Raw genomic sequence first — 18,123 nt, 5'->3', positions numbered from 1 at the left:
CCTTCTTATATTTACCTCATTTTTCTTCGTTTATCCTGTCTGCTTTTTATACATTATCTTTGTTATACAGGGTGAACCACGAATCGTGGTCAGTCAGAGATTACGATCGAAAATGTTTTTATCAGATATGTGTAGCATAGTTTCGAGAGAGAGAGCTTTCACGTGATCATAGCAAATCTTTTTTTCGTCATTTTTCAAGGTCGCCTTCAATTTTTTGCAAATGTTCAATAGTCCAGACGAATTCGTTATCATAACGTTAGAAAAACAAAGAAAACAATTGCTTTTCTTATTTCTTTTTTACGAAAAATTTCTAGCGACATAGTCCAACCGTGAAATTTGAATTCTGACACGGTAAATGAATGAGCCAAATATTATCCAGAAACAGTAAAAACAAATCATGATATAAATTTAGAACAACTTTGTGCTCTTGTACCTGTCAAAGCTAGCATGAATCAGCGATATTCGCCGAAGCAACGATCTGGATCGGCACCAAAACCTGACAAGATAGTGGAACGTGAGGGACGTGTAGAGACGGATAAATGACAGGTCACTCGATCAACAGCTCAGCCGGTGCAGCCGCGGTGTGCACCCGGCTTAACGAGCAACGTCATCCGTCGATCGGCGATCAGGGTCGCGTATTAGCATGCTCGGGTGTGCCTTCCGCGCCCACTGCCGGCCTTGAGCGTTCTCCGTGAGAAACCGAGGGATGAGGAGAGCAGCAAGAGAGAGAAGAGAGAGAGGAACAGAGAGAGAGAGAGATATGTCAAGGAAGGAATGCTAAACGCGGAATACAGGTCGCGCCACGCGAATCTTTCCTACATCGGCCACGTGCTCTCCATCTCGAGCACTGCATACAATATCTCATACAGAGATGTATGTACACGCAAACATCGGAACAGGATAACTTATTTCTGGAAAACTGTCAGACAAGTGTAAAGTGTTTAAACAATATCCAACCTCGCCTGATGCACCCTACGCGGGTGCACCAGTCGAAAATAAATAATCAGAGCTCGAATTTCAGTGAAATGAAACCCAAAGGCCTCTGACACGTTCGAGTTTACCCTCTGGTTCACCTGCGGATAGCTGATCTTTTTCCCTTCTTCGATTTCACCTCGGTTTCCCTTTCTATCTCGACCCGCATCAGGTAGAGACTTTTCTTTCGCTGCTTCAGGACCACGAAGGGTATTGACCTGCCTCCCTTCGTTTTCCGTGACTTTCTCGCTGACACTGAACAGTCATCCCTTTTTTTAAATCGACTTTCGGCTGCTCTATTCACGCTGGGACGAAGCTGCACGTTTGATTCCACTGTGTGGGGCAGAGGGCTGATGAATGAAACGGGAAACACGTGGGAATTGGGTAGACATCTTAATTCGGATGGTGGGTCGACCGTTTTTCATTTTTCGACTGTGCTTGAATGTTTTTTTATATTTTATTTGGTGATTAGCGGCGGGACCATTAGAAATATGAACACGCGTAACCTTTGAAATGTTTAATAGAAATCACGGGTGATGAATCGTCACGCGAGAATTACACAAACAATTTCACAAAAAATTCGAGGTAACAGAAAGGACCCAAGGTCCGACAGAAGAAGGCTGTCCGAAATGGATTCGGCACTGTTCACGAAATTGTAAGCTTCGAACTCCTGCGGGGGACGACGGGTAATCTAATCTCCCATGGAATGTCACGGCGGCTGTCCATTTTCCTGCAGGTATACGGGGGCTTTTCGGTTACTATGCCTCGCTGCGGGCACCACGCACACTATTCAAACGGAATTTCCGGGAGTCGTTCAACTCGGGACCGCAAAATCTGCGGAGCGGAGGCAAGAACGATTTTCTACTTTCGAAACTTTTCCGTCCGTCATTCACTCGTCGATCTTCGTTCGTTAATTTTCTGCCTAGTGCCTGCCACTGACTGCATGATTCCGTGTAAAATATGGTAATAATTAATAATTACACCTTCGTTGGATGCACGATGAAAATCTAAAGGAAACACGAAGCATGCAATAACAGAGGCAGTATCCGATTTCATTGTTTAAGTTGGTTTAAATATTGAATTGCAATATAGATGAATACGAGAGAAATCTCTCTCTGGCGAGCTTATTTTGTATAAAATCGAGTTTTCCTACATTATTCGGGAAAACATTTAAATTCGTAAAACTCAAAAACTGTATGAATTACTATTATTGCCCGGTGAGAACCACGATGAATCGCCTAACAAGCCGCAGCAACTTTTCGCTGAATTCAACTCCGATAAAACAGCCCATAAAATACAAATTTGCATAAAAATTCAAGAGCCTAATTAACGCGTTCCGAATTAATGTATTCGAGGCGGCTCGAAAGTAATCTTTGTATGCCAATAAGGCGTAAACTTTCTTGTAGGACCCCGGTTCTACGAATTGGGTCCCTTCTCTGCGTTCTGATCACGTTTAGAAAGAGGCTCTTCTTTTCTATAGTAATAGTACAGCGAAAGGGGGGATGGCTGACAAAACAGAAATCCGCGTGAAACGCAGCGGTGAGCGTGAGAGAAATTACCAATTAACCAGGGGAATATCTTTTACATTTTTTTTTGTATATACCACATACATTGTACATAGATATTTTTGCATACATACGGTTACAATTAACACACGGGTCACTCTTGACCCGGCCGCAAGCAACGGTCGACAGGAAACTCATTCGATTCGACGAATCGATTGTACCTGTTCTTCGGCAGCTGCATGTCTTCAGAATGCACGACGAGACAACAGCTCGAAAAACTGACGGGAGGGGAAGCCATTTTGTTTGACAAACCGACCCCCTCCTCTCTCTCTCTCTCAAGCCAGTCCAGTCCGACTCGTTCCCGCAATCAGCACATTTTGTTATGGTAATGGCAACGCTCGGCAAAAGCGTTTCACAAAAGTCGAGGCTGTTTCGTAATTTCTCGCGAACGGACCACGTGCAAATCCGTGAGAAGTATATTCCACGTGCGTCTTTATTTGCCGTGCTCCAATGGCCGGTGTCACATCGTGACTATGTTCGATCATATCGAAGGAACATTCAAATTAACATTCTTGAAGATACATTTTCAAAAATTCGTATTCAATATGGAAATAATTATTTCAAAAAATGTACAAGTCTCCAAAACCTCATCTCTGGAATGAAAATAATTATTTGCACTTCTAGTAGGATGAGAAATTATAGGGGAAAAAATTGAGTGTCCGTATTGTCAACGTGAAATTTCGAGGCGATGCGGTAGGACGACGGTGACAGCAGCGATTAGGCGAGCGACAGTGCGTTGAAGTGACAACAGGTGGCCGAGAACGTAATTCTCGAATGGCTCCAGGAAATAAATTCCTCTTCTTAATTAATTCGATCGAATGAAACCACCGGTTTCTATTTAACCACGTAAACGAGACAGCCTGAATCGATCTCGATTTTATTTCTCGAGCTTATAAATAAATTCTGGAACTTGGTTTCTTTATTAGCAACCAGAAGATATAGTAATTAACCACGGCTGTGATAAGTCAGACACGTTTAAGCCATAATAAGGCAGGCATATTTATTTAATCTCGATCTGCGAGCAGACTTAATTAATTACACACCGATTTCGGTAGGAGATAAGGCAAAAATCGTGATAAATATTAATCGAATCTATTCTTTTACTGTTTCAGGTGAGTCGCTGACATTGTTTGAGAGAATGGTAGTGTGGATTCGGTGAGTGAGAATCTCCAACGGAAAGTTACGCTTTCTCGAAAATTGGTAGGATTAATTACGCGTGTGAATTCTTTAAAAAATTGTTAAAAAAAAAAACAGCATTGTCGTTTTCGTCTGAAACACGTGGCTTCTCGAAAGCCTGTCCGACTCGAACAATACGTAGAGACGCGTTGAATTAATAACAAACGGTTGAAGCTGCTCGAACGTTTCTTATCGGGCCACATGGATTCTGAACTAGAATGCACGGTGTGGTATCACGCGAAATTGCAATGAATCACCGGGCAGCCTGTGATCGATGTTTTTTCTACAAGCATCGCGCTGCGATCGCGTTAATAAAGCGAGCGTGCTGAACGAGAAACGCTCCTACGTGAAAAATAAAACCGTTGGGGGAAAAACAGGCTATAGAGAGGACCGCGGGGGTGAAGGGCAGAGAGAGGTATATATGGAACTAGGGAAAAAAGTCGGCAGAGCGGGCAGAGCGAGGGTGGCGATGAGGAGCGACGAAAACAGACGGAGAGGAGCCTTGATGCGTGGCGGAGACCTCGCGGTGCTCAACGAAGCTTCACGCGACTCTGTAATCATGTCCGGTTTCCTCTGCGCGGCCGGCAGACATCAGAGACACCGACGCGCCGCGATTAGGCGCGTAGATTGCCTGGGGGGGCTGCGGGGGGCAAGACGGAAAAAGAGATAATGCTAGGCGACGCGAAACCATTTTACGCGGTGCGCCGAGCGCGCGCCGATTCGAACCAGAGAAATTACAGCCTCTTCGCCACTGTTCCGACGATCGAGATCTTATCGATCCCCTACGACTAGTTCTCGAGTACATTATTTCATACTCGATCCTTGACTTTGAGGATTTTTATACAGGAGTAATAGGTCGTATGAAAATTAAACTTTACGAGTTTGTTTGTCAGTGTTCGAATTACGTACCTACACGATTTTTTTTTGTACGCTCGTCTGTTCGAAATTATGGTGGCAACGAGAACGAGAAGTTACGTTTGTCGGTGGACGGTAGGCCGGTCGTGTTTCGCTTGCAGAAAAAAGAAGCAGCCGGTTTCACTGGGAAGCGATTGTTCAAGGCCATCCAATGCATGTGCAACCGATCGACTCACGTTTTCTTTTGTCACCGAGAGTTGCCTGTCTCTCTGTCGGCCTCCTCTTCCACGGAATTACTCACCCGACCGGTATTTTTACCAGTCATTGCAGCACTGCATAGTGCAGCTCCGATTCGCATTTTTCATTCGGTGTTCTGGTTCTCTGCAGTCCGCTGTATGCACAGTTTCCGGCTAGTTCGAAATACATAATAATTCATCATCCAAATTATTATAATATTCATATTAAAACCGTCAATCGTGATAGTAGCATCAAAATATCGCATTAAAACGATTGGGTCAAATAATAATACCGAGGAGGACATTTAAAAAACTTCAAAGAGAAAAAATAGAATTAAATAGCAGTATCGAAATATTTTGAATTTAAAGATCGCGTTAATATTTGAACGGATAAGTTGCACAAACGTGTTGAATCAAATTGAATTGTATCGGTGTGGAAATGTGGGCAACACCGTTCGCCGCCGTGAAATGAAAACGTGTTTGGCAAGAAGTGTGGTTGTGTTTGTTATTTTCGGGCATTTTCGGTAGCAGTGTACCGGCGCTGTCACGTCACTGCCAAAAACCCGAAAACAATTAGAGCAACGAGTTGCGGCGAGGCTTTTGGGTAACGAACGCGTCTGGGGCGTCGTCGTCGCATTCTTTTGTGTTGGGAAACACAATACGTAATTGCGGAGGCACGAGGATGTGGCAGCTTCAGCAGCGGTCAGGGTCTTGTGTATTGCGAGCAGATGTCATTCTCTTCTTGCATTTCCTTTTTGTTGCACACGTTTCGATTTACTTTCGTTCCTGGAATTTCCTGACTCGGATTCTCTGGTCGACGGCTGACACCGAGTAACCATTTCTTTCGTCCAACAAACTGTTCGAATTATCCGGAGAAATCATTATTTTTCTATTTCAACAATTAACGAACATCCTCACTCTGCACCCCCAAAAATCATTCCAACGTGAAACGCCAAACCAACAACGAAAATCATCAACCCAGCAGACTCTGCGGATCTTCATGCATTTATGACAAAATTGAGTAGATGAAATTGAAAATTGTTGGAAAATTTTTAAAATCGAAGATGTGAATATATAATTTCTTCTCCATTTTTAAATCATTACGGGAAGAAGTAACATTCAACTTACAAGGGAACATATTCAGGTGCGAAAATCCGATTTTGATGAAACTTATGGGAGTTTATAGTTCTTTGAAAAATATTTGACACGTTTTTTTTTTATCGGCAACCATCCACTTCGAAGGGGTGAAAACAGCCTCCAAAGTTGGGGGTCACAAGCATATTTTTTTAGATATCTCGGAAACCAGAGGTCGAAAAAATTTTAATTTTTTTTAAAATTGTGTGTTTTTCAATGGGAAATGTAGTCGCGCAAGAAAATTTTAACAGAGGTTTTTTGCTTAAACAATATATTAAAAATTTGATTTTTTCTTGCAGTTTCTCTTATTTATTGTTAGTACATTTTAATGTAAACTTGGGTGTGTGATCTTCGATCCAAAATAGGGGAAATAGATACACGTTTCAGGATTTTCTTTTTTTTTTTGCCATTTAACAATAATTATGCATAATGGAAGATAATCTTGCACCTGGCGTGTGGAGGAATTCTGGCTTGTTTTATCGAAATGTAAGCATTTCATCCGAAAAAGAGTCATCAGGGGATGAAAACATTGAAAAGAAAGAGAGAGGGTCTCGTAGCGTATCGTCAGCCTTGAACTTGAACCCGAAACGCGTATGGCGGTCGTGGCCGCCTCGGTTTCTAGGTTGATCCGGGTCAGGTGTTGTCCCGCCACGGGCCTTCGAATCGAGGTTAGGGCTGGGATCCCTCTCTCTCTCTCTCTCTCTCTCTCTCTCTCTTTAAACCTGGTCCCTGTACCTGTGATCCTCGGATAGATAGATCGGCGCACGCGCCAGCTGCCTTCTCTCCCTTGGCTGGCGAGAAAGCCTCGGCCAACTTCTCACCCCTGTGACCTTGGCCCGGGGGACGCGAAACGCGCTCTCTCTTCAGGTGCCTCTCACCCCGGTGCCTAGGAGCTACGGGGAAGGACACCTTTGTCACCCCGGATTCGGGCCGAGCTCGACTATAATCGGGTCAGGGTCCCGGGAGCCCCGTAACTTCCTCTACGACGACGCACGTGCTAACCTGGACTGGGTAGAGACCAGTGATGGCGTTCAGTATTACTTAACAATTACAGTAACTCGCGAGAAACAGTTATGTTCTTCTTTCTTGATGACGATAGGGGTTCGAGAGTTTTAGGCTGTCGATGTAGATGAACTAGTTTGTGGAGGTTAACGTTACTGTAGAAAATTTGAATAATAAGCCAGAGATTCCACCGGTTTGATTATATTACCAACAGATATCATTCGTCGCAGGATGATTTACTGGCGACGAAGGGAGTGGACAGGAAACGCTGCCACGAAAACTCGGAAAAAATATATTCACGCGGAACGCTAGTCTAAAAATATCGTGGTATTAACTTACTCGATGTCACGTTGCCGGAGCGGTGCGCGAGAGGAGAGGGAGGCAGGGAGGAAGGGAGAGAGAGAGAGGGGAAAGCGTTGCGTTGCGTTTTAGCCGATTGCCGACCTGCATCGTCTATCGTCGACGTTCGCACGTGTGCAAACGGAGGAAATGCGAATGAACCTTAAACCGAGACGCGATCGTTTGCTGAAAAATGACTCACCGGGCAGCCTCTTTCCAGAAATAAGCGGCTCTGGTTGCCAATAGTCATCTTTTCGCGGAGAACCGATGCGGCATGCAGTACGGCGAGTGTCAAGCACCTGCTCTTCTCTCTTGTGCAATGGAAAATTTCGGGAGGAAGCGCATCCGCGTAACCGAACTTCGCCGTACTCATCGACCAATCACTCTTCGTTACCTCGAACACGCGTCTGAAAATTAATCAAACATTCTTTTTATACTTTCGTAATGCATCTCTGAATTGACTAGAAAATCATTGAAGTTGTCGGAAATGAGTAGATCGATGTTTTGGTTTTTTTCTTTGCAATTTTAGAATGATCTCGTTGAACAAAGCAATCAAAGAACTACGAGGCTGATGAAGAATTATGTATGTATTGGGTGTGTCTCTCGTGTTACTCATTATTCATTGTAGCAGATTCCGTTACGTCATTGGGCACTATTAATTCGATCGATGCTGTGCGTCGTTTGATCGCTCGGGTGTAGTGTAGTGCTTCATTAGTAGTCCATTACTTGGACCTCGTTATCCATTTGTCGACTCGTCGGTTGTTGGGGGTCCGTTAGATATTTTTTAAAGTCATGCTTCCGATGACTTTCAAGCCAGTTGAAATCCCATTTCGATAGCTCGAACAGTTATCTTCTAAGAAAATGTGAAAGACGTCGATTCTCGGAGACAGATGCAGGGAAAGCGGTGCAGCATTGAAACGCGTATGAAAGAATGGTTGGTCTCGAGATGTCCGATCAGAATGCAAATATCCTCGGGGCCGATTAGATCGCTCGGATGGTAATTAGCGACCGTCGACGACGCAGAAAAAGAAGAGAAAACACTGTTAAACGTTCCCACGCTCTGGAAATCGAACGCCGCGAGCCGCGCGCCGACGATTTGCAAGGTGAAAACACGATTGTGATTGTGCAACGGCAGAAGGGGTGACCGAGTGTCAAGAGCACGGGAGAGACGGTGTTTTTGCAGTCGCGTTCGCTCGTATGAATATACACGCGGAGGCCTCGTTAGCGGCATTATCGGTGACTAACGATTACGACCGCCAAGGCCTACGCCTTCTGCCATGCATCAGCAGCCCGACGCCAACACCAACTGCCTTCCCGCTGCCCCCCCCCCCCCGCCCCCACCGCTGACATTCGACGCGTTTCGAAGATTATATCAATGACTGCGGTCTGTGCGCCTCCTCCGTTGACCCATTACGCCGCGCCGCGCGCCGTCTTCCTGCTCTGGCCGTCCGCGCGTCGATGCTGCACGTTCACTACCGACTTCGCCGCGCGAAACTGCCATTCCGAGAGATCATTTTTAACGCTGCTTTACCGACCGAAAGTCTATTTTACATAGGATTTTCAATAATTGTGCTGCACCAAAAGGAAGCATAGAAATTTTTCTTTTTCATTGCAATCTCAAATGAAAGTATTAGATGACGTTATCGTGGCTGACTTGTTAGTTCGCATATGAAAATTATGCAATAATCATCGATCGGTAACGTGTTGAGATACAGTGGGCGTAGAAAGTATCAATTTCGAACAAAACTTTCTATGTGTTTCGTCAAGAAAAATTCACTAAAGTCAAACCGTATCTTCAATTTCAGACAATTTACATTTGTTTCTAGTTTGCGCGCATCCCAGGGTGTTCAGCGTACGCTGTGCAGCCCGGTAGCGTGCGTGCGTTGTTAATAATAAACGAGATCGTCGGCGTTGCGTGTTCGCGCGAGGCTCGGCCGACGAAAGGTAAAATCGATGACGTAAAATCAGCGCTGTGCCGGCTCGTAAACAGTGGCACGAGGTCACCGTGATTAAGGCTCGCTCGTGAACGACGCTAAACGATCCGACGAGGCCGCGGAATCGTTGCGGTGCTCGTTTCCTCGTTCCCCGGCCGCAAAACCCGAGATCTTTGACCACTCTTCCGCGTATCACCGACCTCTTATTATTTTTCCACCAGCTCCGGCACAGTCCCACGCAAAAGCCCACCGGAAAACTGTCACTCGCATTTACAATTTTCCGTGCAACTTTTTTTCCAATTTCTGTCAGATTCCAAAGCTACGGCGTTTCATTAAAAATAATTTTACCATTTGCGTCCGCAACCGGATATTTCCCTGGGACGCTAATCCACGGAAATTCCGTTCGTGTGCCCCTCGTCCACCATTTTAATTAACGCGTTTCAAGTTTCCCGACCATTAGCGTGGGAGTTTTCAATGTACAAGTCGCGGAACGGTATTATTCGTTATAGAAACCACTGGAGGGCAGTTTTGGGAATTTTTTTTAACGGAGTGGGCGGACGGATTCGGATGAAACTTTGTGCATGTTTTTAGAGATGTTCGGAGATCGTACAGATCTTTTTCGCTGCGGAAATAATGTTTCCATGTGAAATTGTGGCGACTATCCGAAGTCATAACTCGCGTTTCAGTCGAAAGAGCTGGCAACACGTGTAGAAGTTCGGTTTTATTCATCTTCTGTCGAACCGAACTAAGTTTTCCAGATTGGAAGGGTTTTATGATATTCTCCGTGAAAAAAAAAACTGAAGGGAAATTGTAAAACGATATTTTCGCCCGCACCATCCCGTTTCCGAGTAAATCGATGACGAACGCGTCGCTCGGCGCTCGCCCCACTTTCGGATTGAATTTGCCGGGAAACGAAGCGCTGTAGAAAGAAACGCCTCGCACATTTTCGACTCGGGTTTTCACGGAGAATCGGCTAACGGTCGTGAAAACCACGAGAACGACTCTCCCGCTTCGTTATTTATCGGCGTGTTTATCGCCGACTCGGATTCGCGTTACGAAAATCCCGTGAAATAAAGCGGCATAGTTTGCCCGGCGAATGGTAATTTGCCGGAGAGGTACATGTACCCAGAGGAACGGAAGACGTTGAAACGAACGCCTATTACAGGGTGAGCGCGATGCGTGACTAATAGCAACCGCGCCGTAAAAAGAATCATGCGAGATCCTAGGAATCCATTCACAGAAGTCGAACGTATCCAGGTTAGGCTTTAACAGCGGCGAGTTTTAAAGGACGCCGTGCGATTTCACTTCGGATATCTGTTATATGGATTCCTGCTATGAGCACGATGGAAATTTTTCCGTTCGTTCGCGTTTCGATCTTTCGAGAATTAGGAGCAACACATTTTTCAATTTCTTATAGTCACAAAACACACCAGAACATGTGGCCGTAATGATGAAAAGTGGTCTAACAATAAGTCGTATATTTCTTGTTTCGAGATAATGTTGAATCGACAAGCAATGTTTAACGGTACTTTTTCACAATGTCGTAAAAATTACATCGAATTCATTTAGTTGAAAATAACGTGATTTCGAGGGATAGGGCTTGGTGTTACCTGTAGGGCTATTTGTTAAGCAAGAGGAAGAGAAGCGTTGCCAAACTCTACCCTTGTCTCGAGGCTAGAGCTAGCACACCTGTTCGCTCCCGGAAGTGAAACTTGGTCGGTCGATACACTGTTTCGCGAGCGTGGCACAGGCTCCTCGAAGGATTTCTGTCGTTGAACCCGCGTCACCACAGACAACCATGCAACCCTGGCCTGGCATATCCTGGGTTTCTATTTTTAGAAAAAGGAATCTCCTGCCGGATGCAAACGAGCCGACACAGCTGACCGCGGGGGTGTGGGAGGCGAGAGAGGGTCGAGGTTTGGAAATTCAACCACTCTTCCAGGCCCGGCAGGGTGAGCCGAGGGTTGTCCCCGTTTCTCTGGCCGTGACCCACCCCCGATAGCCCTGGCTGGGTAATGTGACTCCCACGCGCCCTCGACGTCCCGTGAACCATCGCTCTCTCTCTCTTTGTCTGTGTGTCGCGCGAACCTCTTTACACCGAGACCATTGCTGACGCAATCCGAACGTATTTGTGCTGAACTATGGTTTACATTGTCAAGAAGAATTTTTCATCCGACTGCTGCGGTTTAATTAACTTACTCCCACGCGCTCGATGACGGTACCGATGCAACGACAATTCCCGATGAACGCTACGGAGTGATACTCCGGTTTGTCGCAATTCAAGTAGAACATTTTTATTTTGCATAAAAATCCGCTGTCTACTTGCAACACTTGATTGTGGTAAATAAATATCTGTGACCTTAGAGTCTCGTTGAACGACGACCTTGAGAAGGAATTGATTGCATTGCCGTGTACACCCATTGCAATAGCGTATCTGCACGAGTATGGTCCATCCCATAAAATCAACTGCGACGCACATATTCGGACGTTTCTATTTGAAAGCAGCCTACACATAAGCAGCAGGATATTATCGAGGCAGATTCGCAAGAATCCTCGCCTCAACCGCTAAGGCTTATCTCCTACGCATCCGTGTCACTTTGAAAAGGTAGCCGCGGCTTTCAATTTGTCGACGATGTACACTGGCAAAGGGGCTCGACCGACCCCCATTCATCCCCCCGGGCTTGGAACCCACGTCGGAATTAGTGGAAAGCGTCGGCTTCATTGAAAACGAGGTCACGGGCCACAGGTTGTGCATCGGTGATCTGCGACATTCACCGTGGTTTCCCCGGTGAAAACGGCACCGAGGTCGGCGCCGATGTTGCGTCCGTGTTTGTGTGCGTCCGTCAGGTGTGTCGGTGTGCGCATGCGTTCTCCGCGTTCGTGCGTGTGTCTGTTCAGGGTGTAACAGGTGGATGACGTCACCGGCTAGGGTCGCAAACGCCTCCCACCCCCCTCACCGCCGTTCGACGAGTCAAAAGGGCTACCCCCCACTGCCGCTACCGATCGGCGCCCATTCTAGATCCACGAAGAGTTCCAAGTTCGTACCCCGAGTTCAATATGCACCGACCGAGAAAACCCGTTCGCGATTTCTGTAGCGTAAGAGAACGCTCGTTAGCCGAAAGAAATTGCCATTCATGGCCTCGAACCTGCCCTACAACATCTGGCAACTGATTCTTCGGGTTATCCCACTGCGGAGAGACGCATTCTCCGATGTTTCGTCTCCGTGTGTAGATGCACCCCGAAAATACACCAACGAGCATAACTGATTCAACACACTTTAAATCAGAATAACTCTTTTATCAATGGACCAAACGACTTCAATTTCTCTGTCAGGCTAGAAGAATTAGTTTAGTAAATGACGTCTAAAAAATATTTTTAAAAAATGCATTTGGTCGGAATTGCGAGAAAAAGATAGTAAAAATTGAGTTTTACTTTTACTACTTTCTTCAGCTGGGCCAATAGCGATAATTTAAAAGGTGTGTTCGGTCAACTCGTATAAATTATATACGCTCCGAACATTTCATTGAAATTGGTTAATTGGTTTACGAGTTATAAACGATCAAACGTGGTAAAAATTGCAATTTTTCAGGATTTTCGGCCTTTTTACCACTTTTGACCGTTCAACTCGTAAACCAATTAACCAATTTCAATGAAATTTTCGGAGCGTATATAATTTTTACGAGTTGACCAAACACATCTTTTAAATTTTCGTTATTGGCCCAGCTGAAAAAGTCGTAAAAATCAATTTTTAACGTCATTTTTTTAGACGTCATTTACTAAACTAATTCTTCTAGCCTTACAGAGAAATTGAAGTCGTTTGGTCCATTGATAAAAAAGTTATTCTGATTTAAAGTGTGTTGAATCGGTTATGCTCCTTACTGTAATTGTTTACACTATAGACGCCCATATTGATCAATGAAAAAACTGTTGAAAAAGGCGAGCGAGTGCAAGGAATTGTTTGAAAAGATTAAAAGTCAATGTAAGCAGCGTTTGTATTAGTGAGAAAGTACCGCACTTTCTTGCAATAACGAACAGCTTCGGTAATAAAAGATTCTGTTCGAATGCTCTGCTTCCCATCGAATTATCATGGCTGATTGTTAGTCACCGGTCCTGACCCGTGCCACGGAGGCCTTTGTTGTCCGCAATTTTATCGCGAGCCTGATAAAAAAGAAATATCTGTCGAAGGCATGTGCTCTAGATTTGTGTCCAGTCACGAGGGATAATCCGCGAGAACCGTCGTGTACCACAATTTCCGATACATCCGCCCCCTTGGAAGTTACGTGGAACAGAAACAATTGTCATAATGAATCGTCCGTTTAATACATGTGGACAAACTGAAGAAGAAATTCGTACAGTATTTTATCGATATAAGTCCCCAACACGGGTCTGGCCAGGGACAATTATCCGCCAGGAATACTACATATGTATTCTTTGACTTTTGCCGAACGTAGAGAAGGACAGCCGAACTCGAGAGGCTCGGTCATCGAGAAGTGTAAATGAACATAACTAATCCGATGACAAACTTCTTTATTTTTTTGTATGGAACTTTTACCAACAACCGAGATCTTTCGAGCTTCACGGCCCCTCAAGGGGGTACACCCCGCAGTAGTGGGGATAGTTCTGGGACACTTACCGGCCAGACATTTGGGACATTTATGGATAAAATACTATATGTAGTTGGAAAACGTCGAAAACCGTCGGATCCGTTGAAGGAGTAGCGAGGAATCCTAAGGGTGATCCCTGAGACGTCATAATCAGATGAGATCTCCGTTCGAAAAATCGGCGAGGCCGGGAACGCAGAGGCTCGCACCGTTTTCAGTGCGTTTGCACTGCGCAGGTATCGGGCGCCCTACGGTGCAGGGTACGCGCGACAGTGAAAGTAGGCGCAGCGTCGTTTCTGATTGGTTGTCGGTGGTCCGAGAGGTACAGTGGAGCCTGGCGGTGGCCCTCGTGCCCGCGCTCGCGCTGCCGCCCGTACGCGCTCAGTGAGTGGCGGACCGCTGACGGTGTAACATCGTTCGGTGGCGCTCCCGCGCGCGTTCTCAGTCATTCTTCAACTCCGATCCCCGAGCACCAGTAAACACACCGTCGAAGTACTCGAAGCGTGCCTACACACGGAAACGAATGTACCGAGTGCATCGAGAGAGAGCTACGTGTATCGCGGACAAAATCAAAATTCATTGACGCGCCGAGTCCATTCGCCGAGGATGCGCACTGCGAACGATGGAAGAGCAAGCGATTGAAGCGCGGGACACGTCGACGTCGACGCAGTTCGCCTCGTTCCGTAGGGCTGATCGTCGTCGCTGAGAGATCGCGCGCTCGCGAGACACCACCGTGTTCGTGTACATATATATATATGTGGTGTGTGTGCGTTGGGAAACCGAGAAAGTAGAGAGAGAGAGAGAGGGACACCGACCGAGAAACTTCGGCCGGGTACGCGGCGGCGGCGGCGGTGGCTGTCGAAGAAAGCTTGAAGAGTGACAGAGGGCAAGAGGAAAGGAAGAAGAAGAAGAGAGATAGAAGTGGAGCGAGAGGAGAGGAAGGATCGTACACACGGCCGGCGTGACCTCGATCCACGGGCGGATTGTGCGCGCAGCCTCCTCCTCGGGCTTTGCCGGAATTTCGCCAGTGAAAATGATGCACTTCCACCGCGACCGCTCGGCTGGCTGACGTTCCGAGGCGAGGCGGCCCGGTCTGCGTCTGGTCGCTCTCCCCTCCCCTTTACCGAGATACCCCTCTCCCACCCACCCCACCATTACCCCGACCCGCTGCGTTCCCTTTTGCGCGATCGTGACCCCGTTTCTTGGATGACCGACACTCCGGTGGCCAGCCGCCATTAGAGCGAGCGGGACGCGAGCGAGAGTGGGAGAGAGATAGAAACGAGAGCAGCCGAGGCGAGACGAGAGTCACGAGAGCTCGCTGCCTCTCCTCTGTGCTCTGCTACGCTACGGTGTGTGCTCGGTTGCCTGCTCGCTCGCCTGGTTGCCGTGTTGTGCGCGCTGCAGAGAGACACAGAAGCAGCAGGAGGCGGAGGAAGAAGAAGAAGAAGAAGAAGAAGAAGAAGAGAAGGAGGAGTGACGAGGAAAAGCGACGCGGCCGACCGAGACCGATGCGCGAGCCTCTCGAGGGGACCATGGACTCTTGACAGTGAATCGATGCTGCCCTGACCTCGTATTCCCCGCGATTTCGGTCGACGAACGAATTATCGGGGTCAACGACTAGTGCAGTGCCAGCCGTCGTGCTGTAAACAGTGCGTCGCGGCCGCGCCGGGTAGAGAACTGTTCGTGTCGGTACCTGTTGGATATTGAGAGTGTGGGTCACCTGTTCTTCCTAGGCACCTTATCGCGGGTGCCTAGCTGGGATCTTTTTTTGAGAGACGGTGCATCAAGGAATTCTGTACGGTGGAGCCCAAGGAACAGCGCACCACGCTGGTCCAGAAGGTGGAGCAGGCTGGCGAGATGCTGCAGACCGTGCCCCGTCTACCCGTCGCCGGGGTCCGACGAAGATGGGGCAACAGGCATACCGGCAACCTGCAGGAGTCCAGCCCCGAGGTGTCCAGCAGCGGGGTCCTCTCACCCCCGCCGAATTTTCAACCTTCCACCCCGGAGAGCTCGGCGGTCAGGACAGAGGATCTTCAACTGTGGGACCTCGACCTGCACAGAGGACTCCAGGGAAACGGTGAACATTATAGAGCCACTGTCACCGCTACGACCACCACTGTCCTGCCAACTGGAAATGACCCTGCGTCGCCCTTCGCGAACGCCGTTGAAGGTGCGTGCTGCTGCTTTTCGACGTTTCACGTTTCTCTTTTGAATGGCGGTTATACCTGCTCGGTCGAGGTTAACTTGACTTTCATACGTTTAGACGTTTCTCGTGGCTGTACATTCATCCTAGATGAATCCTGTCGTTTCAGGAAACTTTCTTACCCGCGGATATGATGTTGTTCTCGTACTTTTTCTAGCAACCGCTATTTTTCTAATTTCACTCGCGAGGAAAAGTCGAACACTTCTATTAGGCGACGTGACGAAACCGACAGTTTAGTTGAATCTCGCTGCGCAGTCCGAACGATGATAGTGCTTCAACGGAGTGCTGACAGAAAGTGGAGAACTTGGACGATGTCTTATCTGTCGCATAGCATTTCGTATGTCTATAATCTGAATAGTGACTTGGAAAACCGACGCGACGAGTTTGAACAACCATCGTTCGCAAATTCAGACGCGTAGCAACATTTTCGAAGAATTTCGAAATACTGTTACGTTATTTTCAACCTATTAAATATATTAAAGTAAGAAAGTGCATTTCTATTTCACTCCGATTTGTTGCGATTCAGGTAGAACATTCTTATTTTGATAACACGCATATTTATCGGACTCCGTTCGGAATCTTCGTCGCCAGTCTGACACGATATCGTACGGCAGCGGGTTAAAATTTTTTCATTAATTGGATGTGTTTATTGGCAGCTATAGTTGAGTGTCGTTAAAGCACTCGACTCCTCCGGATATTTAAATAGTCATAGACCGCACACAACTGGATACTTGTGTACGGTAAGGGAGCAGCCGGTGTTTATCTTTCCTCTCGGCCGATAAGACGCGGTTAGAGTAACTCAAGAATGTTTTAGCATTCGTGTATTTAAAATCTTATCTGCATTGCATTCGGTTCATAGCCGAACGCTATCTGCAATGCAGAAAGTTTCGTCGAGGAAACGACAGACGGTGCAACGAAACAGAGATTTTTGCTCCGTTTCGATATCATCACGTGATCGTTTAAAACGTTTACACGTTACGAAGACGAATTGATTGTTGTCGGCAGGTAGGAGAAAAGGTTAAAAATCGTCCGACAACGACGCAACGATCGTTGTTATCGGGAAGAGGAGTCGAGCACCGAAAATACATCGAAATCGCTCGGGACAGATTATAAATAGGTAGCGTGTGCACTAATTGTGGCGGCTGTGTAGCACTGTGAGGTCAACGCGTCGCGACCGAATAATAAAGCTGACGGGGGATCACGCGTTGGAAATGCTGGAATTGCGCAACCGGTGTCAGGTATGGTGCAACATGGCGCAATCGATGACGAACGCCTTTACGGGGTCCTATGAGGCTGTCGATTCCCCTCTACCGCGGTCGGCTTGGCCTCGACCCAATTTCACCGTGGACAAAATCGCACGCGCGACATTTCGAAAAAAAGCCACCCGGCACCGTCTCCGGGAGCGAAATGTCGGTCGATCTTGTGGGTCGATCACCTTTAAAGGTCGTTTATTGGCTCGCGGGGAGTTGACCTTCTCTCGCTTTCCGAGATGTTGTTTCGTAGCTTTTGTTCGCTTTCCGCGATGGTACGCCATTGTGTAATATCAATACGATCCTTCCTCGATGTCGGATCAAATTTATTTTGCATTCTTTTTTAGGGTCAGGTATCACTTTTAGAAACTAGATTCAGTTGTTTTCGTGTCAGTGTGCTACGCCATTGTGTAACATGAATACATTCGTTCGGAAATGTCGAACGAACAGGAATTTATTTTGCATTTTTTTTGTCGAGGTCAGGATTCGATTTTTGGAACTTGATGTACGAGTAAGTCACAGTGTACCTTTGAATTTTTGGATTTTATCACTCGTTCTTGATGGTGAGCAGAGCTCCAACCTCCTTAATAAATTTACGACCGACTTCTCATTTTCAAATTCATTACATGATACGCACAATAATGGCCAAAAAGTTTCTTCACCCGACCACTCGCACCTATAATCGTTTCGGTTGCCTAATTCTGATCTCTCGAGTCGCCTGCTTCAGTCGTCAAGTTAAAAAAGCCCGGACCCCATAATACTATCGCCTCCACCTCAACTGACCCAAATTCTAACCCTCTCCCCTTTCTATTATCCAAATCCAATCCCACCCGTGGATTTTAAATTCCTCCTAATC

At 46.7% G+C, this 18,123-nt stretch overlaps 1 protein-coding gene across 6 annotated transcripts in view; it reads left to right on the top strand.

The window, feature by feature from the left end:
- Ecr (ecdysone receptor) overlaps positions 1-18,123 on the top strand; it is a 116,848-nt gene that overhangs the window by 78,329 nt on the left and 20,396 nt on the right. Inside the window, exon 1 of one of the 6 annotated variants that reach the window (XM_076430749.1) lies at positions 12,862-15,984. The exons of 4 other annotated variants lie outside the window; for them this stretch is intronic. In XM_076430749.1, coding sequence (XP_076286864.1) covers positions 15,672-15,984 — 313 coding nt within the window. In that variant the 5' untranslated portion in view covers positions 12,862-15,671. Of the gene's footprint in view, positions 1-12,861; positions 15,985-18,123 lie in introns of those variants that run through there. One more of the 6 variants, XM_076430758.1, reaches the window with a different exon arrangement.

This window comes from Lasioglossum baleicum, chromosome 1 (genome assembly GCF_051020765.1).
Source record: "Lasioglossum baleicum chromosome 1, iyLasBale1, whole genome shotgun sequence".
Taxonomy (NCBI): domain Eukaryota; kingdom Metazoa; phylum Arthropoda; class Insecta; order Hymenoptera; family Halictidae; genus Lasioglossum; species Lasioglossum baleicum.
Note: the sequence above shows the minus strand (reverse complement) of the source record. Positions and strands in the feature narration are given on the sequence as shown.